At 37.9% G+C, this 24,765-nt stretch overlaps 3 protein-coding genes and 1 long non-coding RNA gene across 5 annotated transcripts in view; 2 read left to right on the top strand and 2 right to left on the bottom strand.

Annotated features, from left to right (window-relative positions):
* The first annotated feature begins 127 nt into the window (after positions 1-127).
* LOC135688927 (putative tyrosinase-like protein tyr-3) lies at positions 128-10,669 on the top strand. Its single transcript, XM_065205993.2, has 7 exons — positions 128-268; positions 4,076-4,183; positions 4,461-4,734; positions 5,467-5,594; positions 6,399-6,617; positions 8,498-8,761; positions 10,329-10,669. Exons 1-7 carry the CDS (start codon positions 205-207, stop codon positions 10,559-10,561), a joined length of 1,290 nt encoding a protein of 429 aa, XP_065062065.2. The 5' UTR covers positions 128-204; the 3' UTR covers positions 10,562-10,669.
* LOC148959539 (uncharacterized) lies at positions 264-12,649 on the bottom strand. Its single transcript, XR_016144038.1, has 2 exons — positions 12,209-12,649; positions 264-3,927 (listed from the first exon to the last, which is right to left on the bottom strand). It is a non-coding gene; the product is annotated as an uncharacterized LOC148959539 (long non-coding RNA).
* A 286-nt stretch (positions 12,650-12,935) lies between these two features.
* On the bottom strand, positions 12,936-16,328 carry LOC135688930 (sulfotransferase 1C4). The gene is made up of 2 exons (XM_065205995.2): positions 15,718-16,328; positions 12,936-13,707 (listed from the first exon to the last, which is right to left on the bottom strand). The coding sequence occupies exons 1-2, from the start codon at positions 15,865-15,867 to the stop codon at positions 13,105-13,107; spliced, it is 753 nt and encodes a 250-aa protein (XP_065062067.2). The 5' UTR covers positions 15,868-16,328; the 3' UTR covers positions 12,936-13,104.
* Positions 16,329-16,369: 41 nt separating this feature from the next.
* The window catches only part of LOC135688925 (acyl-CoA dehydrogenase family member 10), a 30,243-nt gene continuing 21,847 nt past the window's right edge, over positions 16,370-24,765 (top strand). Inside the window, exons 1-7 of one of the 2 annotated variants that reach the window (XM_065205991.2) lie at positions 16,370-16,479; positions 17,299-17,534; positions 18,854-19,128; positions 21,985-22,143; positions 22,431-22,590; positions 23,248-23,345; positions 24,416-24,462. In XM_065205991.2, the coding sequence (XP_065062063.2) occupies positions 17,309-17,534; positions 18,854-19,128; positions 21,985-22,143; positions 22,431-22,590; positions 23,248-23,345; positions 24,416-24,462 (965 nt within the window). In that variant the 5' untranslated portion in view covers positions 16,370-16,479; positions 17,299-17,308. Of the gene's footprint in view, positions 16,480-16,508; positions 16,720-17,298; positions 17,535-18,853; positions 19,129-21,984; positions 22,144-22,430; positions 22,591-23,247; positions 23,346-24,415; positions 24,463-24,765 lie in introns of those variants that run through there. The other variant, XM_089110093.1, reaches the window with a different exon arrangement.

Raw genomic sequence — 24,765 nt, 5'->3', positions numbered from 1 at the left:
ATTGTGATTGAATGTGTGCGTGTCCCAAAATCGTGACTATTCATATTAACCACTTTAAAGAAAACTTCTTTAAATAAGTGGTTGAAAGCTTTCTTTGCTTTTTTCTTGAACCCCCTGCGACATACTTACCAAATGAAGCGTTTAGGACAGTACAAAAATGAAGATACGTTAGTTTAAGATAACATTTGGTCCAGGGCTGGCAAAATGAAGACGCTTCTGGTATTCTTTGGTTTTCTGGCATTGGCTTGGTGCAACCATGAAGCATTTGGTAAGTTTTTCCGAGTTTCACGCTTCTTGTGAAATCAGGTTACCTAATTCAATAACTATCCGTCCGTCTAGTTAATAACTAGCCGTCAAATACGTTTTCGTATGGTCGCTTCAATAAGTATGAAACGCTAAGCTGCAACTTAGAACCGTCCTGCTTATGTAAAGCTGGCTTTTGCCAGGCGAATCTCTTTGCGCGACGCGAAGCAAAATCCATCTCTCTTCGCCGCGACCACTTTGGTAGATAACGGCGAGTCTTTAGGCACCGTAGATCACAACTAATTACTTGAAAAGTTACAAAGGGACGTTATTAACGGTTAAGAGCATGAGTGGTTATCATCCTATTTAGAAAACAAAAAACAGTTTTGAAATAAGGGATATTGATTTTGGGGTGCCGCAGAGGTAATGTTTAGATCCACTCCAAGTCATGTTTTGCTATATATAAACGATCTACCGTTTGCTGTAAATAAAGGGCATCCTATAATGTATGTAGATGATACTGCAAGGTAACAAACTGTCTCTTAGTGTGATTAAAACTCAGTCCATGGTAGTTGGTTCCGGACCGAACCTGAACAAGATCAATAATCAGAACATAGCTACTCCAAATTTTTCCATCGGTGGAGGACAAATCGAATTGGTTGATCAAACTAAGTACTTTGGGTTATCTTACTAAAGTCTCCCGAGCTTTTAGAAATGCTGAAATATTGCAAGAGATTTCTTCAAAGTTGACTCTGAGTAAAATGTATCGTAACCTGATGGAGCCCATTTCCGTTTTTGTTGTTCGGTCGTGGAGGGTTGTGGCGATACTAAACTTCAAAAATTGCGAACCGAGCCTCGAGAATTGTCACAAGTAGTCTTTATAATTCATCTACTTATAACTAGATCTAGAGTCTATCTTGGCGGACAATTGATGAAATAATCAAGTTTGAAACATCGAAAATGGTCGTTAAGTCAATTAATCGCTTTTCACCTGAGTATTTGTCAGATATTTTCGTGAAATGGCCAGCGAATAGCCACAAGAACCTCAATAAAAGTGTTTCGGACAATGACCTTCTGCGTATGCAAACTAGCAATGACCAAAAGTCCTTTGCATATCGGGGGCCAGACTCTGGAGTCAGCCAGGCCCCGAAGCTAAAACGGTGAACGCGATAATTGCTTTCAAACGACCATCAAAATAACTAATACGGCCTGTGTTTCTCAAAAGTTTTTTCGATGTCTCCCTTTAGTTTGTATTTAGATGGTTTTTATTATATTTATTCGATTGAAGGATAGTAGGTAATGCAACGATGATTCTTCTTTAAAAATTGCTTTAAAAAAGCAAACAGAGCTCGAGAACTATACGCTAGGAAAAATATATACCCAGTTTTGGATCGAAAAAGGCCAGTTAGAAACGGGAGCACCTGACAATGAAGGTCTTGCGTAGAGTTTTCGATATAACTTCTGGCGTTTTATACTCTGAAGAATGTCAGACGAAAAGCTTTAGTAAAATGTTTCCAAATATTTGTTTTTTTAAAAGCAATTCTTGAATTCTGTACCACGAGGTACACAAAAGATGATATTGACGATCTCAACGCATTTGCCAAGCTAAGAGGTAAGCTTAGGTCGGCGAGGTTGGCATCTTAGTTTAAGGTTGGCAAACCGGGTTACACCTAAATTTATCACCACTCGTTTTTCTAAATCTGGTGTTAGACACAACCTCATCATTGAGCGCGCTTTTCCACGAGATGAAATTCAGAAAACTAAATCTAATATTCTGAATTTAAAACGTTTGTATATGGCCAATGGTCTCAGATGCGTTCGTTTCTCACATTCTTTGACAATTTTCGACGCTACATTCCTTAAATTTGCCAGCGGACACTAAAACAGACTACATTTCGATGGCTTCATGTTCGATTCCAAAAAAAATATTTTCAGTTTGTCGGACTATCCTCTCTCTGAAATCGAAACATTTGTATTAGGTAATGGTCATGAGTTTTGTATCCCACCACAACGAATAAACAGAGAGAGACTTTTTGCTGAATTTGGCATTTTACACGCTCAACTTGCCAAACACGATATTTCTGATGTTTTGGAAATTACGAGCTTGACTAAACGATTTGGCGTACGCTTACAGCGGCTCTCCCATCGACCAATCGGATTTTCTTTTGTATGGAGAACATTTACAAGCCCCCAAATCTCTAAGGCCCTATAACGACATCTTTATCACAAAGCCCGATAAAGGGTCAGGAGTAGTTATTTTGAACATAAACGATTACATCCAAAAAATGAAGAATATGCTCTTCGACAAGGAAAAAGTTGAAAAAATAGTTGACGTCGAACTTTTTGGAGGTGGTTAAGTCAAAAATTTTGACCGCCAATATTTACGCTAGAATAAGACGGACAGATTAACAACGTCCACCATCCCTAAAATACGTAAGACGAATGTTCTTCTTAGACCCATCTTGTCTATGATTGGCTCAGCATAACACGATTTGGCTAAGTGGCTTTCTGAAGTTTTTGACCCTGTTCTTAAAAAATATTCAAAACATTGCATCAAGGATTTTTTACGTTCGCTGAGTTCATGCAAAACCTGAACATCAAGAGCGCAACATCTTTCAAGTGTTCTTTTGACATTAGCAGTCTTTTGACAAATGTTCCTTTGAGTGAGACCATCAAAATATGTGCCATTTCTTTGTACCGGGGCGAGCTCGATAGCCCACTAATCCCAGAAGAGGTTTTCATTAAGCTGATGGAGACCAACAAAGGGATGATGTCGCTATGGGCAGCCCTTTGAGACCTGCCTCGGCTAACATTTTCGTTGGCTTTCATGAAGAGCGTTTGTCTGACTGCGACAAACACCCAGGTGTCTATTTTCGATATATGGATGACACATATACCATTTTCAAGACTCATAGGACACTTATGATTTGTTCCAAATCTAAACGCGACTTGGGACCAACTTAAAAAGATCTTTCTGGTAAACGGCTTTTCTTTGGATGTCATTTCTATCTATTTTAATAGTATTTAAAAATATAAAAGTATTTACATACAAAACAAAACAAAGGAAATATAAAAGCTGGTCCACCAGGAGGTCATGTTTGGTGATAATTTTTTTCTTAATTCTATATTGATTTTACTTTATTGGTACAAGATATTTCTATATTAAGTTAGGTTTTCATTTTTTGTTTGAAAAGGCGAGTAGCTTCCATATTTCTTATGTCGTTTGGGATATCATTCCAGACCTTTGCACCGACGTAGGAAAATTTTTTTTTTTTAGATTTCCAACCGTGGCTCAGGTATTTTCAGATCGTTTATTCTGCGAGTTTCATATTTTGAGATCTGATTCTCCTTGTAAACTTTCCCTTGAGATTTTCTGGGCACATTTCCTTAAGAATTTCGTGTACCATTGTGGTTCGGTCATATGTGATAACATTCTCAACGTTCAGTCGTGTGGATGGTATCTGGTCCCTAATAGAAGTGGATTCAATGAGATAAAATGCCCTATCCTGTATCTTCTGCAATGATCCGAGTCTCTTTTCAGGCAAATGACCCCACATTAATTTTCCATATGTCATGTGGCTTTCCATCACTACTGCTTGGTATACAAGAAACAATTACCAAATGGGAATAGGGAATGATAGAAGAGCATCCAATGTGTTTCTTCTCATCCAGTCTTCTTTCTGTCTGTTGAGGAGAAAATTGAATGTTATTTTGAAAGAATTGATAAGAAATGAGGTTGAGCCCCTTTTGTTTGGTATGACATAATCAAATTTTACTTTTACTTTTTATTCTGTAAGCTTTTTCTATTTGATTTTTTAACTTTTCAATGCAGATGAAGATGAGTTTAACGATGTAAATCGTGATGCCTTTACTGTTGAAAATCGTCTAAACGACTTCAACCAGATTGACGATGACGATGACGATGAAGATGAAGATGAGAGTAAGTCATTTAAATTAATTGATGCACCACTTTTAAAGGCGATGATGCATTTATTCGGCAAGCTCGCCGAGAAGGGGGGGGGAGAGGATTGCCTCAGCCCCCGAGCCGAGAGGGGCCTCAAAAAGTTATAAGAAAGTTCCTAGCATTAACAGCAACAATAATAATCACAGTGTTACTTAACGATGTCATCTCTCTTCTACTCTCAGGTCCCAGAAAAGCTCTCTGCGTGTCTGTATACAGTACAAAAATTTTAGACACGTCCATTTTATAATTTTAGAACAAAAGAAGCCATGCATTCTCACAGACAAGTACCGATACGATCATTGCGGACGTAAATGCCACGTCTACAATGGGCGTCTTGTCGAGTGCACTCGCATCAGAAAGGATTTTGAATCTATGTCAAAAGCAGAACAGATTCGTTTCATTAGAGCCTTCAAAATCATTTCAACTCACAGGAGATACAGACCGGCTTATGTGAGACTGATCAAATTACACGAAAAAAACTTCATGAAGGGTATCCACACGAAAGAACAGTTCTTCCCATGGCACAGGTATTCTTGTAATTTTTTCAATTGTGATGAATGCGTACGTTGAACGTACACGTTGGATAGGTACTAATTTACCTTGCAATTATTATACATCATTTAATTTATTTGCTTTATTGAATATGGGGAAAGTGGGCCGGCACCGCGCAGCCATTGGGCTGGCAGGGGCTATAACCCCTCCACCTTTTGCAATAAAAGGTTAGAAAACTTTCTGGAAAGTTTACTCTAACTATGCTCTAACGCAACATTGAATCGTATACTCCTAAGTAGTGGCAGTTTTTTTGACTGGCAGCCATTTTGTTTTCTAGGTGTTTTTCTTGATGTTTTATTATCCCCAAACTAATTTTATCCACCTTTATAGCTATTGATATCTTCTCTGAACCAGATTGTTTATAAAACCCCAGTAGAAATAGGCCAGTATTATCAAAAAAGGACGTTTTAGTGGGCGTGGCCACAAAAAATTTCTGTCAATAGCTAGAAAAAGATGTTGTTGAACATGAAGTACATTTTCTTTTGATATGCCCAGTGTCATGTTAGACAAATTAGAAAGGACATGTTAGAATCAATTTTTTGCAGTTTCCATCAACTGACTAATTGCAAAAAACCTTCCCTTTGGTTGATGAGTAAAAAGAGGCTCTCGAAAAACGAGGCTGCCGTCATGAATAATAAAAATGAATGATTTAGTGAATGAAGGAATTAATGAAATGAGTTTGTTACCATCAAAAATTTTATTTCCAGATGGTTCAACCTGCAGTTGGAGAATATGCTGAGAAAGGTCGATTGTAAAGTAACCTTGCCATACTGGGATTGGAGTATTTGGTCACATGATCCTTGGAACAGGGAAAGAATCTGGGGATCTGTTTATGGTAGTTATTTTTTGTCTCATTGCTTTTTACATAAAAGGTCTTTTAAGGTAACCAACAATGTATTCCTGGATTGTTACGGTAGTTTTTTAAAGACAATAGACAGGTACTAAAGGGGCTTTTTCCATCTGCCAATCAACTATTGCCTAATCAAGAAGCATCAGGTTGGTATCACGTTTGTTGATTGGCTAATGTTCATTGACTGGTGGTATAAGCCATTTTATTATCGGTAGAAAATATTAGCCATTATTGGCCTTTAAACATGGGATTTCTTAAACTCAGATCTTACCATCTTGGTATTTCATTTCGTTGCCCCACCTACCTTCTTAAAATTTAGCAATTTTCTTTATTTGGCTAAAGATTTGCCCCTACTACCCCATCTCCTTACAGTTCATTCAGTGTCTGTAGGTCCCGAGAGGACTTCCATTATGGCCTAACAGGGGGATCCAGTCAGGGTCAAAGAGGGCCAAGGCTAACATTTTAAAAAATTACCCTCAAATGGTAGGATAATAACCGAAGTTATGTCCTTGGTATCATCCATTTCTTTGTGCACCCCTGGTCCCTCTTTAACAAATTTCTTCACAACTGACTGTTTTGGGAAAGACAAAATGTTATTCTTTATCTAAAATAAATCGCAAGCTTAACTAAGTAGTTGAGGTATTATCGAAACCGGGCCAATTGGCAGCCATTTGGTAAGACCCTCAAACCGATTGAACCCGCTGTCAGGCCTTGCTGGAAGTACGCCACCCCCATCCCTCCCCCCCCCCCCCGGCTCTAGGTTCACTGACATGCAAACTCGTTTCTCAGGACTTGGAGGAAACGGTCGAAAGAGCGATGAATGTGTGACAGACGGCCCATTCCGTGTTGGTAGTTGGAAGACAGCATCAGGCCATTGCTTGAAAAGGTCGTTCAACGGAAAACCACCAGATGCCGATGAAATCGCCATTGCGACCAAAGAACCAAACTTTGACAAGTTTGAAGTCATGGCCAGAATCACAATTCACGAGGGAATGCATTGCTTTATTAGTACGTATCTTTCATATTTTTGTGACAGGGGCAACGTGTCCCCAGAGGAACATCATTACAACCCTGTGTAAAAGCCTGATGAAAACCATCCACTCTTAGGTGTCTTATAGACGAGTTACCCACTAAGAAATTTTCAAAATCTTTCGAGCCCTTCCACTCTTATTAGTTCCCCTCGCTTATTTAACTTTTGCGTAAAAAGTTGAAGAAAAAATAGTTTAAACAAAGCATTCTATCTGCCAACACCACGAGGTTTTTTTTACAAGCTTTGTCGTCATGATTTAGGCCTTACAGTCAGAGTTTCACAGGAATCTCTTTGGTTAGCCGGAGTGTCAAAAGTTCTTTTATGAATAGGGCATTTTGGCACCACTTGCCCTTCCTATCAAAAGCCAACAGGGGCGTCTAACTCCCTTGCGCTCCCTTCTCCGACGTCCCTGCTATTCAGGGTGCAAAAAATGTTAACGTCCCGACCTTCTAACTGCGTCCGTATCTGTAGGGATGTCAAGTATCTACAAACCATCAATTGGTGAAATAGGATACATAAAATGTGAAAATTCTCCGGAGCTGTGATCAAATAAAAACACGAGTATATATGAACACCAATTAAACATAACATAACACGAGACTACAAGTAAGCTTTAGATAATAAGCATAACATATTTTAACATAAAACCAGTAAGAGATCCACATAAAACAGCTAATTAAAAACGATGACGCAGAATAACATACAACAGAACACATTACTATTCGCAAGGAGTTCTTCTTTCTGTCATCAAGTGAACCAGAAATTGGCACCTAGCCGTTTAGAAGCATCATTTTCTTCCAACCATCTTCGACGTTCTCAGTACTATGGTTTCTTAATCTTTTGTCATCTAAGACCAAGGTTTGCCACAGACAGTCTCTTATAAAACGGCATACATACAAAATAGCAATCGTTTTACGACATTAATGGAACTTATTATGATTGCTGTTTTCCCTCTGTTGACAGGCTCTTCTCTAAAGAAAATGATTGTTCTCTTGAAACGGTGGTCTGTCACCAAATGTAACGAATGTGACTGGTTCTTCTTATGACCATGGTCTGTCATCAAATGTAACGAATGTGACTGGTTCTTCTTACGACGGTGGTTTGTCACCAAATGTAACCAATATGATTGGTTCTTCTTATGACCATGGTCTGTCATCAAATGTAACGAATGTGACTGGTTCTTCTTACGACGGTGGTTTGTCACCAAATGTAACCAATATGATTGGTTCTTCTTATGACCATGGTCTGTCATCAAATGTAACGAATGTGACTGGTTCTTCTTACGACTGTGGTCTGTCATCAAATGTAACGAATATGATTGATTCTTTATACAACAATGGAATACCGGATGGTCATGGCCTAAGCCAGAAGGCCTGAACCGCGCACAGAAAGACTAAAGACTATTCTTCTGCTAATGTTCACTCTTTTGATCAAAAAGTAAACCTCGTGCATTCTAACAAGTCCTAGCACAGATCACACAGTATAAAAGCTTTACAAGGACACTGCGAAAACAGTGACACATAATTGTCGGTAAGGGAGTTACTAACACATCAGCGGAGCAAACAAACATGCGACATTAACACGCAATGGAATCAAAGAGTCTAAGCACAATAATAACAATTATAAACGAAGAGTACAAATTCTTAAACGTTGTATGTTCCATGCTTTTGCATCTCTAAAGCAGAATGTTTTTCCCATTATTAGAGATTTTTCTTAGGCAGCCACGTGTCTTTATCTGAATTTGTATGTGCTGCGTAAATTTGAAAACAACCCTGTTCTGTGCACCTAAGTTTGTACTTTCCTTTCCAATCGCAAAAAAATCCCGTTAAATTAAAAAAAAGGATTTTTCATCTTCCAGACGGAACGATGTGCTCAGGAAAGGCAGCAGAGGCTCCGGAGTTTTTCCTTCATCATGGATTTGTTGACAAGATGTGGGCCGATTACCAAAAGCAAGGATCCTATCACAAGAATGCGTTTTACCCATCAATCAAAAAGAAAATGACTGTCACAAAATACTACCCCAAGGACTTGATTGACAACTTGAGCCTTCCTGGAGGCGTTCGCGTTGAATATCAAGACCCTACTACTAATTCAGCCAAGAAGATCAGGAATTTTTTGAGGGGTAAGTTTTCTGCTTGCAGGCCTATTCGTTTCACGCGGGGATTGCCCTCGCCTTCACCCTCGCCCTCGCTTTCACCCTCGCCCTCGCTTTCACCCTCGCCCTCATCCTCGCCCTTACCAGCGCGCTCGCCGAATCATGTCTCGCCTGCTAAAGATAGGGAAAGGATTTACAGAAAAGTTGATTCCTATCAGTTGCTGTTTTCTTGAATGAGAGGTCAAGTTGCTAGTGAAAACAAGGATTATTGCTGTTTGTTGTTTGTTTGAAAATTGGCTATAACCGCACGATTAGAAAAGCAAAGGTAAGGCAATCGTGAGTAGTTGATACCCCAATACCCCCCTCAGGTCCTGCAAGACCTTTCCTTTAACAAATATTGTTGGACAGGTGATCGCCCTGGTAAGCTCATCCACGCGGGCAGATCATCGCCTTGGTGAAAATTTCTTCACGAAATGGCCTGATACTTGTCATTATATGATATGATCCCAAGTATAATGTATGAGATCTGAATCATAGAATTTGATACGCAAGCGCAAGTGGAAGGGATGGATTTGGCGATATACAATCCTTGCCAAAAGCACTTGGAACACCCTGTGGTCAATTAAAGGTTTTGATGAAATATACATATCCAGCTGTAAGATACAGAAATCCCCCTTCCCCCTAAACAATGTTTGTTGAAAGGCCTGTCACTTACCCTAGCTGCTAGAGTTACATTGGTTGAATTTCAAGCTTCGAAACTGGTTTTTTTCAACATTATATCAAGGGGGAGTGGGGGAATGCTACAAATCTTTTGCGAAAATTTAGCGAAGTCTACCAAGACTTTTGACAAACACTGTAGCTTTGCCCGTCGTGCATCGTATTTGTCGTTCGTTATCGTTATTTTGGATGTCTTTTGATGTTTGCGTCAGACTAGAGTTTTTGTCCTCGTGTAACCTCTTTTGTTGTTGTTATTAGTGGATTTGCGTTAATTGGTTTGTGTGCATCAAACCCTATTAAAAGCGTAAAAGCGAAGCTTAAAAGCGTGGTTAAAAGCGTATGTTCTTTTAGTGCTCAGTCCACCAGTGGAATCAAAGTTATCGTCAAATCAAATTGTGATTTAGTAATTGCTGATTTAAAGAACGTAATCCCAAACTTTAGTCTGCTTACTGAACTTATTTTGCCCTGTAAAATACGTTGATTTGACAATATGTTACTTAAGGTACAAACAGTTGTCCACACTTCTCCCAGATAGTAAGCCAACTTTTGACCTTCCTCAACCTTATATAAAACCTTCCTTTAAAGCGATAGAAATGTGGCGTAGGATGGGCGAAAAGATTTGCTGTTCCAATTCTTTCACCCCATCGCAAAGTTATTGGCAGTTCGAGTGGTCTAAAATGTCGTTGTTTGTTTTCTTATCAATTGCTATTTAAACATGTTCAGTTTCAATCAATTCCCTCCTCTGTTCTCTTTCTGATACAATCCTAAAAATATTTATGATTTCTCAAAATTCATGATCGCAGAGCCGCGTGTCCCTTTTATCATTGCCAAGATTTTTTGCTTTTCAAATCGCTTTGACTCTCCTATCCTTTTCTAGTTTTGAGCTTCAAGCAGTTGGAACACCTTCAAAGATTGGCATTCTCACAGAATCCTGGCTCAGCAAAGAAGCTGTTTAATCTATCAGCCAATGAGCGAAAGTTTGCTGCTGGCCTTGAGAAAGAATCGATGCAGAATGTTGATAGCAAACGACGTGGTCAAATCTTTGCAAGGACGCTCTCCTCCTTGGAGAGAGTTGAGGGATTCTCCATCCCAAGTTACTGCAAAAGCTAGACAAAGACTATTGATGCAAGAAAGGAAGAATCTTGTTGAAACTACAGTTTGTAATCATTTTACTTGTATCGTTTAATTTGCTTGCATATTTAATTTTTTCCTTTAAAATCTTGTTTTAATCGCTTTTTGCCACTTTAATCAAATGATTCTATATTATGTTGACATTCCAATGAAGCACTGCATGGACAGGGTCCAGTTTTGCGTATTTTCTTATAGGCCAGTTCAGGCCTTTCTATCAAATGAGGGTAGTTGGAAAAGCTCTTCTCCGGTCTTGATTGGTCATTCCTTAATGTTCCAAATTACCATTTAAAGCGTCAAGTTGACCAATCACTAAGATCTTGAATACATTTTCAATATGTAGTGACAATTCTTACAGCAAGAACTCTAACGGGAAAGCTTTGAGGGCAGAAATGAAATCGAGCATGTTTCGAGCCCGGTGAGAAAGACCGGGTAATTTCTTGTTATTTTCATCCAGCTAGATAGGATGTGTATCTCAGATAATTTAGCATAAATTATCATATGATAATTGCATAAACAGGGTAACTGAACACGCAAACTGGCATTTTCATTTCCAAAACATTAACAGAAGGTTTTGTATAAAGTCAGTATTGTATTTTATTGATTTTGATTAAGTAAATAAGCGAATCTTGCATGGCTGCAAGAGTGAGGTTTTACCTAAACATCTGTCTCTAAAGCCCCGGCCAAACGTCCGATTTTTCACTCGATTTTTTACTCGACAAGGAATCGAGTGAAAAATCGAGTCGTTTGGCCACCTTATCGAGCAAGTCGATTGGCGTCGAGTGATGTCGAGTGAAGTTCGATCTCTATAAAAAATGTCGAGTGAAAATCGAATCGTTTGGCTACCTTGTCGTGTGAGTCGAGTGTGCGCGTGCGCAGTTATCATCTCTTATGCTGGGCAGGGAAGGATACTACCCTGGGGCCTCGAGGTCAAGGGGGCCTTTTTCAAGTGATGAATTCCATTTTAAGAATGGAATTAATCAAAAGAGACAAAATTTTGCCTGAAAATTGTAATTTGCTTCGAAATAAGTACTTAATGGCGGTTCCTGCATTAAACGAACGACATGGTCTTATTTCGCTTGCGTTCGTCAAGAGATTGTGAAAGGATATTTGCACGTAAGATAAACAAGGCGACCGATTTGCGTCTCTTTGCCTTCATTTTGTTGGCGTGAGTGAAAAGTCGAGTGAAAAATCGAGCGAAAGATCGAATCGTTTGGCCAAGGCTTAACAGTTCTTTCAAAGCAATATAATTATACGGACAAGCAAAAATGGCAACAAAAGCATTGCCACATTAAGATTATAGCAGCAGCATTTTTGTCGAGATTTTAACATAAGAGCCTTCTTGCCTAAATCCAGAAATGATACTTGATATTAGCTAAAGAAAGAATTCCTTGCGGATAAAGTTATCAATAAAACTTGCCACCCGTAAAATTTTAATAGATATTTGATTGTAAAATTATTGCCCAAAATTGTTTCAAACGGAAAACCCGCAAAGAAGCACAAGCAAGGGGTGACAAAATTTATGTCGAATAAAGTGGGAATGCTCAAGTTCATAGGAGAACTAAATTTCAATGCATAAGACCAAGCTACATATAACACAGCATTCCTTAAACGGCCTGGTAAACATACCTGGTAGCCAGTAGAGGAACTCATACTTCGTCAGTCACCATTTCATAAGCAAGCTTGTGCCAAAACAGTTGCGAGAAGAAAACAGCGTGGAAAGAGCCTACCAAACAAGCACGATAAACCTGACCCAAGGCAAAATACACTCTTCTGAGTCAAGGGACCGATATTTTCGTGCAGAAACCCAATCATCCCCAAAGGCATAAAAGACAGCACATAACGGATAAATACAATGATGAAAGCACCGCAATTGACATACCAATGAGAATAATACTATTCAACTAAAATAAAAACCCCTAAGGAATTCAATTTATACCACATGAGCCTTTGCGAGCGTGGCAAATTGTCCAGGCGACGATCCAAACAATGGCAGTAAACTTCTACGGATTAAGCAAAATTGATTTCAGACTGTCTGAAAATGCAGTATGGGATGCTTTCGTGGCGCAATGGCTCATTTTTAGCAATGAGTCTTTAACTGTGATAAAATTTCAATTGATCAGTAAGAAAATCTCGTGAAAAAAATCACTGATAGTGAGAGAAATTCAATTTTGTTGCCAAACCAAGCAATGTCTTTCTTCGTTTACATTAGGGTTGTTTTCAAAGTTTTGGGCACTTTTCATACTCTGAGGTCAGTGAAGATATTCATGAATCCAACAAAAACCACGACAAGTCTACCAGGAACGAAGGATAGCCTTTTCATAAAAGGTCAGCTACACAAAAAGGGTAATACAGCTGACAACAGACCTGGATTCCTCTTATCCACGATGAAAATATCCCCATTCTTTACATATTACTACTAATTATAAAATCTCTAGTAAAACATAAAATTTTGCTATAATGACAAAGTTAAATCATATTTTGTGAAATTATCAGTTGTCAAGAGATATTTGCGCAAGGGTTTCTTAAAATTCGTAGGTGAATGTCAACCCAAGACCGTCAAAATGCTCCGCTACAGCCTCGTCAATCCGTTTATTCATATCTTCTGTGAAATAGTTCTTCCAGTCACCAACCTCTCCTTTTCTTATAAAGCCACCTTCCTCTATGTCATTGAAGATAATGTCTCTAAATGCCTCAAGGTTGACGGATGAGTTTACTTTCATACTACCGAAACTTAAATGCTCTTCCAACTGTCTTTTATCCTCCTTGGACAATTGGATCTGCAAAAAATCGGCAACCTTACCAATGCATGATTTAAGATCTCTCTTTATCTCTTCGTAAAAAAGTACACACATATTTGGGTGGTTTCTCCTCTTCCAAGCCTCTTTTGTGTACTCCCAGTAAGGACCCCAAGCAACATGGCCGTTCATGAAGTTATCAAAATATGCTGCAAAATCGCCAGTAAAATCAAATAATTTGAGCAGTCGTTCGTGGTGGTAGTAGGAGACAATTGTGTCTTTAGGGTTGCGTATGACGACAAAAACTTTGCTCTTCTCTAGCATGTCTTCTGGCATCACATCAAAGCACAAATGAGACCTGATTGTTCTTGGCGATTCCATTTTGTTAACCTAGAAAGAAGGAATGACTGGTGAAAGAAAGGAAAATGTTTCACGTTATAAGAAATCTGTTATTTGAAAAAGGTTTTATTGGCTTTATCGAGAAAGGAAGAAAAACTACTTTATGCCGCCTGGAAAACTGGCAAATAATCAATCTTTCTATGTAAAAATTTTGATCTTTGAATCGAAAAATGTCGACTGCTTTTATTCCATATTCTATAATCAAACACGTTTTTTTTGATATGATTTTTCTTTAAATTAGCTGCTTGATTCATCTATTGAAAATGCAAATAATTAACGAAAAACATTTGACGTTACAAAATTTCAAAAGGGTGATGGAGAAAAATTCAAGCATTGACTGTAGGGTAAGATAGAGGAGCAAGTTTTTTCCAATGTAAGAGGAAAGAGCTCGTGTTTTTAATTGACCTATTTCTATCCACAACCGCGGATAAACATTCTTGTTTGACTACATCAATCCTAATTCAGACGTGCTATACTGTGAGGAAAGTCAGAGGAAAACCTTCATTTTGCTTTGACATGTCCTCTTTTCAAAGCCATGTACAAATAGTTATGAATGATTGGGATTATAAAAGCTAACTAGAAAGCTAAAGAGCACGAGTCCCTTATTAGTTGAATAATTTAAAAAACTGTGTATTTTCTGACAAAACATTGCGGTACGTTTGGCCAAGTCAACATTTCATTTCTAATTTATATATTGATGTAAGAATGAAAAAGCCAAATCTGCTATTAGTATTACCTAAACAAAGACAATGACTTATGGCGATTGTTAATCATGCAGGCCCCATTCACCGTTGGCGCAAAAACCACAAAAGTACGGTTCCTATTCTGTGGTACCGTGACCACAGGATCTGTGCCGTGGCGTCGCTTCCTGACAAAGCTTCAATATTTCATTCCGAAACGAGGCCTTGTGACAACTCTGGTCTCTTGCAGGCAATGGTAAGTAACTCATTTAAAAGTGATGGTTACAAAGGCTTAAATATGAGCCTGCTACTATGGCCGAAATACAGACACTTCAACTACAATGCAACCAGGAGACAAGGCCCTGGGCTCAATGAACAAGATTTTTGGAAAAACTTCTGATAAACTTAATCCCTATTGTTCATAGACAAAAAGGATTAAGCTTGTCAGTAAGCAAATGCTGATTTTCCAGTGCGCCCATCAAAATTGCCACTGCCACAAGATTCACTTTAATGACGGACTTCTCTGGTAAATCATCCGTAAATTGAACCAGAGAAAGAACACACTGCTTATAACATGCAATAATCTTGCGCTGAAAGTTATGTTTTGTTTAAATCTGCTTGGTTACTTGAAATATATGATTCAAAAACGTCCAATATCTATGTCACCAGACTGTGTCCAATGTTTCAGGCACGCCGGAGCAAGAGGGGCTGGGGGGTTGAAGCCGCCCCACCTTTTATCTGAAGTATTATATCAAGGTTCGAAAGGTTTGCAAACTTGTCTGTTCTAGGTATGATTTGTCTGTTAATTTTCAAACTTCTCGGCAAATGGGGGCCTGAACATTCCTTTGAGCACAATAGCTAGCAGCTTCACTGTTTCAACCACGTAGCTGTAGATGTCGGCTAGGGTGGGAAAACTCGAGCAAGATCCATACCTGAGGGGGGGGGGCAGGTTTTAAAACAAGAAAGCAGAAAGCACAGCTCCAGGTGCCCCACATACAGCTACGTGGCTGCCCTGCATACACCCTAATAATTCGAGAAAAAATTAAGAACAATCAAGCCTGAATTAAAATTTCGCGGTTTGATATTCAAGAGAGACGAAACCAAGTCAACAAAGTTTTTAAATGGCTTTGGAAAAAACAAACACTTTAAAACACACTTATTCCAAAAGCTTCTCGTCTGACATATGTTCAAAGTATAAAATATCAGAATATCAAGCCATTTTTAAGTTATGTACCACCAATAAACTTTTTGCAAAATTATTTCGAAAGATACTGTCTTCCTCCCTTACTCTTTATGGTACCTATATAAGGCTTTAGGGTACCTGTTTCAAAATATTTGTATATTCTTCAAGCGGTAAGAGATTCTTGAAAGCTTCCGCCATAAATACAAAATCAATGAAAGGGAAGCGGAACTGAGCTGGAACAGATTTGGCTGCAGCAAAATTGCATTTGTTCCTAATGCACCAGACCATCTCTGAAAGCCAAACACTCCCATTTTTCGGTCATCCAAACACGAAGACATCGTCTGAGCGAACACTGAAGTTTGCAAAATCATCCTTGTACTTCTCAAACGTGTAAGCAAGGATTTGGTTCCCTGGTACCGTTCTCACATACCTCTGGCCATGATCTCGATGAGCTTTGTAAAGTTTTCTTAGCCTCTCATCTTCCTCTTCCGTCAATGGGATGGTTTTCAAACTCGACATTTCTTAGGAAGATCTCTCGATTTATGCAATAGAGGACAGAAGTCATAAATCACTTAGCTTAGCGGCCTCCTGAAAATGTGCTCAGCAAGCAGCTACAACCGCCTTTTTTCAATGTTGACAGGTGATTTGTATAAACGGATGTTGTTTTTGGACGTTACACAATGAGAATCTGGCATGAAAGCATTGTTATTTTTCCCCAGGGTTTTTTCTGTTGTTTCTTTTCTTTCCTTTTCCGGAACTTCGTGAAAAGTTGCTGTTGCTGCTCTTGTCAACATCAATTCAGTTCAATTCCACTCAGTCCAGAACACAATCTCCATTTCCAGTCGTGGAGCTGAGGTGGGGATAAAAACTGCAACATAACACTTTATTTTATGGTTTTTGGTAATGCTTTCTTACTTTCTGATTTAATTTATTCATTTATGAGCAGATGGGATGCAAATTTTATTTGCTAAGTGAATCGTTCTGGTTGCTAATTAATTGAACTGGACAGCATGCTTCCTTACTCTCTACTGTGAGTAAGTAAAGCTGGTCCAGCCAAATGACATTAGACGTCCAGTGGTACCTTCCTGCTTTTGAAAGTCACAAAGTTCTCTCAGTTTTTGTATGCCTAACACTGAACAGGTAGTCATTTTGGTAATTCAAGGGCAAACCCTTCTTTAGAGCTTGTGGTTATTTTCAAAACCCTTTTTATTTCAGTTAAGTGCAGTTCATATATTTTAAATTCCACCACATACAGTTTATACATAATTTACTATACTAGCAAATAACTAAACTGCAAGGAAATAAGACAATATTACAGAAAATTTATACAATACCGTAAATCTGCGAATAATCCCCCATGCACGAATAAGCTAATGTGTTGCATACAGCCTCAAGTTATCCAAGATTGTAGGGAACATGCACACACAATGGCACCATAGTGCTGTACATCAATATGTGGAATTTTACATCAAATTTACAGTAGCCTTTTTATAGGAAGCTTCTGTTTACATGCCATATGCTAGGTAAAAGGGGGTTTGCACACATAAAAAGTGCCAGAAATGACTATGCATACAGGAGATCTCATCTAAAACTGCCATACTCTGCACACTGGCAGCCAACAGGTTTCTGCTGAGACATAATTACAAAAAGCAAAATCTGAACTGCTATTCAGCTAAGAGTTTTCACCTCCAACCTAAAGCCACCATCATGTTTTTTCAGACAACACTGTATGATGAATCAACTCATAAGACCAAAAACAGCACAGCTCAGAAATATCACCTCATATATGCCCAGAATGTACTCAGCAGCAACTGGTGTGAAGAAAAAGGCTGTAATATTTGATATGGGTGGAGTTCTATTGCCATCACCTTTACCATATTTTGATCAGTATGAAGAACGGTATCGAATACCATCAAAAGAAATAACAAAACTTGTTTTGAGTGGAGCGCAATCAGGTATGATATCATTTTTATTGAATTTAATGTTAATTTCATCAATTCTCTGTTTAGCAACAAAATGAAGATGGAACATCTCAAGCCCCCAATTTTGAAGCTGCTGCTTTATATCAACCAAGCCATCTCTTTGAGCTTCATTTCTCCTATTGTTATTTTTGATCCACCCCTTCAATGTAAGGAATAAGTTATAATTGTGTTAAGTAAAAACACAATTTTAGAATAAGTACTTTAGTTTCGTTTGAAAAAAGAAATGTTTGAAAGTGTTTCTGGTTATTTTTCATTTTCATGAGTTTCTACTTTCTAAGTCGATAACAAGCAATATTTTTCAAAACTGAGTAGAGGTCTGCTTGCCCAGACTTTTAGATTAATTTAGTTTTCTTGTTTAGCAGTGGCAGAGACCTGGGGAAGTGAGGGGGGGGCAGTCACCCGCTCAATATTTTGGAAGACAATGGTTTTTTTGTTTTAAAACACTGGGAAAGTGTAAAGTCATCTTATCAAAATGGGCTTGCCCCCCCCCCCATATTAGACCAAGTGGCCCTCTCTGTTGTTTAGCATGACATCTAACTTAAGCTACTATCATTTTTTGTATTTCTATCATCCCCACCATTCCCCCTTTCATATTCATTCCTTTTTTATGATTGCTGTTATTTCTTTGTTAATTCAACTTTTTAACTGGACTGCAGAGGCTTGTTCTTTTTATCTTTTTTTGTTTCCACACCTTGTCAAACTCTGCTTGCAGAAAAATATTTAGTTTCATAGTTCACTGTGACAAAAATGAATGTCTAGTCTATTCTATAACCATGTTTTCCATATTATTAGAAACTTGGATCAACACTAAGTAGAAAAAATTCTTAATTTGGCATCCCGATTTTTGTGTCTAAAGTTTGCTTAGATTGTTAATTATTTCAGGAAAATTCCCAGAATAAAGACTTTTTGACTCTTTTCTTATAATGGAATTTTACATTTCTTAACTTTTCTCAAGTCTAGTACTATTGTTTCTTAATTTTTAAACCAGTTTCTTAAAAATGAAAAAAGTGTATCTTGGTACTTTGAACCTTTAAATAATTTGAATCTTGAACTAAAAGGTTTAAAGGCAATCAAGAAACACTACGAAAAGGCTAAGTGATCCAAAAACAAAACTATTTCCCAATCAATGAACATGTACTCGCCTAATACAAGCTTCTAATAAAAATAACTCACCTTTCCTGCCATCAACTTTCTAGTCTCCCTTGACTGCTTATGTCTGCACAAGAAAGTTAAAAAATCTTGTTATTTTGTATCTCATGATTGGCTAATGATTTTCTAATTTTTTTCACTAGGTATTTGGGGCCAGCTGGAGCGCGGAGAATGTACTGCTTCAGAGTATAAAAAGCTGTTTGAAGACCTTGCACAGCAAAGCTTTGGAAGGCACCTTCCAGAAGACATTGTTATAAGAATGATTGAACAAACAGCAATTTCACAGCCTTTCTCAAATATGATAGATGCAGTTCAATGCCTCAAAGCAGAGGGAGTAAAGACTGCGATTCTTACAAATAATTTCTTTGTCAGAGAGAATGAGTCTTTCTTACCTATGGATCAAAGTCTTTTCAATGTGGTTAGTGGCATTAAAGTTTTCTTTATACAACTTTAACACAAGGTTTTTGCTGGCAAATCAAGGTTGAGTTGTATTAAAATCTTAATAGACAGGGTAGCAACCTGCCTAACCAAAAATTTTAAATGTTTAAATTATGAGAATTAGTTCTCTATTTATAAGGATACAAGAAATTCAAAATAGACAGAAGGAATACAATATGATACATTACAATACAATGCAATACAATACAATACAACACAACACAACACAACACAACACAACATAACACAATACAATACAATGCAACACAACACAACACAACACAATACAACACAACACAACATAACACAATACAATACAATACAATGCAACACAACACAACACAACACAACACAATACAATACAATACAATACAATACAATACAATGCATAACAAATATTTAAATTCAAAACCAAATTCCAACATTCTGCAACATTAAGTAGGCTACATTTATGCAAACTTTGTTTTGAATAAATGTCCTAAGAATTCCAAATGGTTTCTTACAAGTGATGGTCCTAAAGAAATGGTTTCTTCAAATTTTTGCATTCAACAAATATCTTATTAATCTTTGGCCCTCATTGCAAAAAGATTAATAACAAGGGTTATGGTCAGGGGCGTAACTTGGCCAATAGTTTTGGGGGGGGGTGAAAAGGGTTTCTGCCCTGCAAAACTGAGTGGTGCCCTGCAGACCTAGTAGCAACGGTTTGTCTATAGGTTACTAGTGAAAGCTTTACCAGTGTACATTGGTCTTTACCAAGGACAAACTTCTAAGCAATAAAAACAAACTTGAAACTTCATTGCCTATGAAATTTCTATTTCTCTACGTGAGCGTAAATTGTTTTTTTACATTCACTTCATTTAATGTTTGGTTTGCAAAATTAAGCTAATAAACAGCTAATTGGGGGGGGGGGGACATGATGTAGACAGCGCAACAAAATTTAGCCCAGTGGGGCTAAGAGTCGAGTTTAGTGAGGTAGGAGGACCCACCATGGTTGGGTCCGACGTGAAGAAATTTTTTGAAATTATACCTTGTAGAAGGGCTAAAAAGCATCTTTCAGACAAAAATTTAGCAAAATACTATTGTGCTAAAAGAACTGATTGTTTATTGAAAATATTATTGTTTATTGGGAAAAATAGGGAGGGGGATGTCATGCTAAAACTCTAGTGTTAGACGTTGGGGAAGGAAAGAAACGGCAACCTTTCGTTTCAGATTGCACGTAGTTGTGAATGACAGAGGAAGATGTTGTTTTGATTGGGAGAATTTTTTTTCCTGAACAGAAATGTGCAGTTTCTTGTATAAAGAAGGCCATGTTTACACATCCAAAATTGAAACATTGCAATGATACAGAAAATGATTTACTGAATTAATGCAAATAAAAGAAAAATAATAAAAATATACGTGAAAAAGTTAGCAATTAGATGAAACAAAATCGGTATCTTAACGATTTATTATGTTTTTTAGTTCATGCACTTTTAAAAAGTAAGAGAAAAAATGATAAAAAAATTCCTATCTTGACCAAAGTGAGGGACTTCAGCCCCTTATTCCTCCCCAGTGACGCCGTGCTTGTCATGAAAATAATTCACAACTTAAATTAATTTATATGGACTCAATCTTGCCCTCATAAACATATGCATAAATCATTGCATCCATTGGCTATGACTTTCGGTAAGGAATGCTTTCGCTTTGCTAATAACGGAGCTCTTCCTGACATACCTTTTCCGTTCTCTAAAATGCAATGTCAGGAAGGGGGGTTTATAACAAATATAATATTTCCATTTCAAAATTCGTGAACGGCCCTTTACGAACTTCAGAGGTGGCATTTCTGCGTGGCAACAAAGCTCTTCTTGGCGCCCTGCGAAATCTTCGATTGCCCTGCGAAATCGACTATTTTTTGGATTGGGGGGGTGTCACACCCCCCCCCCCCCCACACCCCCCCCCGGTAGTTTCGCCCCTGGTTATGGTATATCAATACTTAACATATTTGGTGTTGTCTCATTTGTCTAAAAATTTTTTAGTTGGTCTTCTTCAAAACAAACCTGTCAATCAACTTACCAGCTCCTCCAATCAGATCCAATCACTAATCACAACTCTCCAATCACCAAAAGGTATCTGTTGGTAACCAAACACCAAGATATCAGCAGTGCTGAAAACAGAGTATATTGCAAGCATGAATTTTCTACAACACACTCTTTACATAGGCTGCATTGGAAACAACTGTTCAAGCACTTCACATCTTTTGATGGTTTAACCTATTCAGAAATTTTCTCAGAAAAATATATTTTTCAATGATTTTCTTGTTTTCTTGACTTTTAGGATGCGTTGTGATTGTCTCTGATAAAGTATTTCCAAACCAGCTGTACTTTTCAAAATAACACAGAAAATGGGAAACATCATACTAAAGTACTTTTTGACCAAGCACCTCATAGCATTATTGTCAGACGTACCAAAAAATCAGTAGAATTTAATATCCAGATACGTATTGAAAGTAGCATGAGAGTAAATTACTGCGTTGTTTTTCTCTAATTTTTGAACTATCAGCGGTTCCTAACCACATACATAGTTGGTAGAGTCCAAAACAAAACTGAACTCTTTCTGTCTACACTTACTGGGATCTTTTGTTTTAATTAAGACAGCTTTTTGAAACTGCTTTTTTTAGTTGTTGATCTATGAATTTTATAAAAAAAACATTTGAAATTTACTAGAGCTTTGCGTCTGACACTCAGAAGACTGATACTCTGAAGAGTGTCAGACGAAAAGGTTTAGCGTGTTCCGAAAGGTTTGCTATCCAAAACTTTTGTGCCACCAAAATTCGATTATTTATTCATTTCATTCAAAGGTTGTTGAGTCCTGTAAAGAAGGTGTCAGGAAACCAGACCCTATAATTTACGAACGAACATTAAAAAGGCTGAATGTCGAAGCTGAAGAAACAGTTTACCTCGACGATTTGGGGCAGAATCTGAAACCTGGAAAGGAGCTGGGAATGCATACAATAAAGGTTGTATGTTCATTAATTTTGTGTTAGAAAAAAACAGTGCTATTTTCTTTCCTTTCATTTCTTATTTCTGCTTGCCAAGGGTTGACGCGCCTTTGATGCAACCAAAGTCTATTTTTCCGTTGTACAAAGTTGCTATTTTAACCTGAATATAGTCCTTTATCGTTTCACTGTAATTGTATTCCTATTCATAACACACTTGGCTTTGATACACCTTTCTTTACAACTCTATACACGTTTGCAAACATACAGCTCTAGTGGCAATTTTTGTAACTTCTTTTGTTTCGTAGGTATCTGACACCCGTGATGCAATCCGTGAGTTAGAAAATATATTTGGGATTCCCCTTCAAGGGTTCATTCCTGGTACAGTTGCTGTAAGAGCTCCGCATCAACTCAACGAAGTTGCTTTGAAGAAATATCTTCGCGAGAAGTTAAAACTCAAGAGTGACGGTGATCATCACGCCTTTTGAATTTCATTTAGCTAAGAGAATTAATCATTATATACACTCTTCATAGGTCGACAGTCTAAATGAGTCATACTCCTCAACTATTTTTTGTATAGGTTTTCTAGATTCAGGGCATGTTTCATTTATCATACATCAAAAGTCTATGAGTCATACTTCTCGAGTATCTGTTGTTTAGAATGTTCGGCTCAGCTCATTGATGTAAATTTTTAGACATCCAGGCGCTAATTTTACAGCACGGTTCTGTTCCAATCCTTAGTTGTGACGATTCTATTCTTGGAACAACAAAGAGGTGTTTTTTAAGTAAAAATGTAGTAAACTTGTTACCACATTCTCCGCAGTCACAAGTGCAAAAACGCTCTAATTATTTTAAAGCCTTTAAGTATATGATGTATTTTATCTAAGCCGATAAGTGATCTGTTATACTGCTTAACACTAATGTAGGATATCATATCAATAGAATATCTTAGCGAGATGAATATTATGTCTTGCAAAAGAAACTCCTTACCCGCAAGCTGGTAAGATAGCCCTATCTCGAGGTGACTGATAGAGCAACTGCTTTTTTTAAAATGGGAAATAAATTCAAGGTGGCTGTATCAGATGCCCTTTTTCGAGTAGCTTACTCTGTCCTTCACTCTTTCAGGTCACCCAATGACTATACGAAAGTTCAAGCACGGGCAGTCAAACCCAACATATTACCTGAAGTTTGGTGGAAAAGAACTTGTCTTGAGAAAGAAGCCTGTATGTTTCTTTAAAGTTATATCATCTTTTTGGCTTGCAGAAATAGTTTTTTTGAAATGCAGCTTAGAGGGGTATGCTTGATTGGTTTGAAGGGTCAGGAATTGAGTTGAATATTGGAGCTCAATGTGTCAATACACAACGCGAAACCGCCACCGCAGTGCGCAGCATAACTTCATTACCCAGCAGAACCGTAGCGCGCAACAGAACTTCAGCGTGTAGCAGAACCACAATGTGCAGTAAAACCGCAACCCGCAGCAAAACCGTAATACGCAACAGAGCCATAACACACAAGCAGCGTTTGTTTTTGCCCACTTGAAGCACGCAACAGTTAGTACTAACAGCAGTGCTGTCTTAAATGCTGAGATACCTGGCTGCGCTGGGGGCTCTTGTAGATTTAAATCCAATGATAACACACAAACCTTAACACGAATCTAAACGGTAACACACAAAACTTAACACGAACCTAAACGGTAACACTCAAACCTTAACACGAATCTAAACGATATCACACAAACCTTAACACGAATCTAAACGATAACACACAGACCTTAACACGAATCTAAACGATAACACACAAACCTTAACACGAATCTAAACGATAACACACAAACCTTAACACGAATCTAAACGATAACACTCAAACCTTAACACGAATCTAAACGATAACACCCAAACCTTAACACGAATCTAAACTTTATCAAGCGTGCATGGAAATGCATTTGCCGTCTAGGAAAGCGTCTGGAAAAAAGATAACTTTCATCGTTGACACGCAACATTACCGTAACATTGGTCTAACTCTTTTGCAACTTGCCTGATGACCAATGTCTTCGGCTACGCATCTCCAGTATCCCGTGTTTTTTCATGTAAAATGAAATGCAATAGAATATATTAACCACAATAAATACTTAATTACCTTTCACGCCTCATAGACGATAGCATTTTCTTCTGAAGACGATATTCAAGGTGAAAAAGCATTCAATCGGATGGCTGATGGCAAACACTTTTTGCGTACACCCCTTCCTTCCACTAGCCTTAGGCCATAGTAATTAGTTATTATCCTTCTGTTTCAGCCTGGAAAGCTGCTTCCATCTGCTCATGCCATCGACAGAGAGTTCAGGTAGATCGATATTCAAATACTGCAGTGTTTGTGTTGATCGAAATCTAAACTTCAGAGCAGTATGTAAGTGTCAAGGAACCAATAAAGGGGGTGGGGGTGGGTGGTGGAGCGTTCGATTCAAATCAAAACAATCAGCCTTAGACTATTATTTTAATGCTTGTAAAACGTTGCATTTGATTTATTTTGTGCGACCCTTGTTCAATATTTCCTGACTAGTCCGATGAAGAGTTTATTTTTGCAGCAACATTTGTCTGAATAAAACTCAAAAGTTTGGCTAATTACCTACCAATACGACCTTACCAT

This window comes from Rhopilema esculentum, chromosome 9 (genome assembly GCF_057945365.1).
Source record: "Rhopilema esculentum isolate cy_ngs chromosome 9, ASM5794536v1, whole genome shotgun sequence".
NCBI lineage: Eukaryota > Metazoa > Cnidaria > Scyphozoa > Rhizostomeae > Rhizostomatidae > Rhopilema > Rhopilema esculentum.
Note: the sequence above shows the minus strand (reverse complement) of the source record. Positions and strands in the feature narration are given on the sequence as shown.

Coding starts and splice junctions, on each gene's coding strand:
- LOC135688927 (XM_065205993.2), top strand. CDS start 205: ATGAAGACGCTTCTGGTATTCTTTGGTTTTCTGGCATTGGCTTGGTGC. Junction 4,184..4,460: donor CGATGAAGATGAAGATGAGA/GTAAGTCATTTA, acceptor TTATAATTTTAG/AACAAAAGAAGCCATGCATT. Junction 6,618..8,497: donor GGGAATGCATTGCTTTATTA/GTACGTATCTTT, acceptor TTCATCTTCCAG/ACGGAACGATGTGCTCAGGA.
- LOC135688930 (XM_065205995.2), bottom strand. CDS start 15,867: ATGGTCTGGTGCATTAGGAACAAATGCAATTTTGCTGCAGCCAAATCT. Junction 13,708..15,717: donor ATACAAATATTTTGAAACAG/GTACCCTAAAGC, acceptor CCTTCTTTCTAG/GTTAACAAAATGGAATCGCC.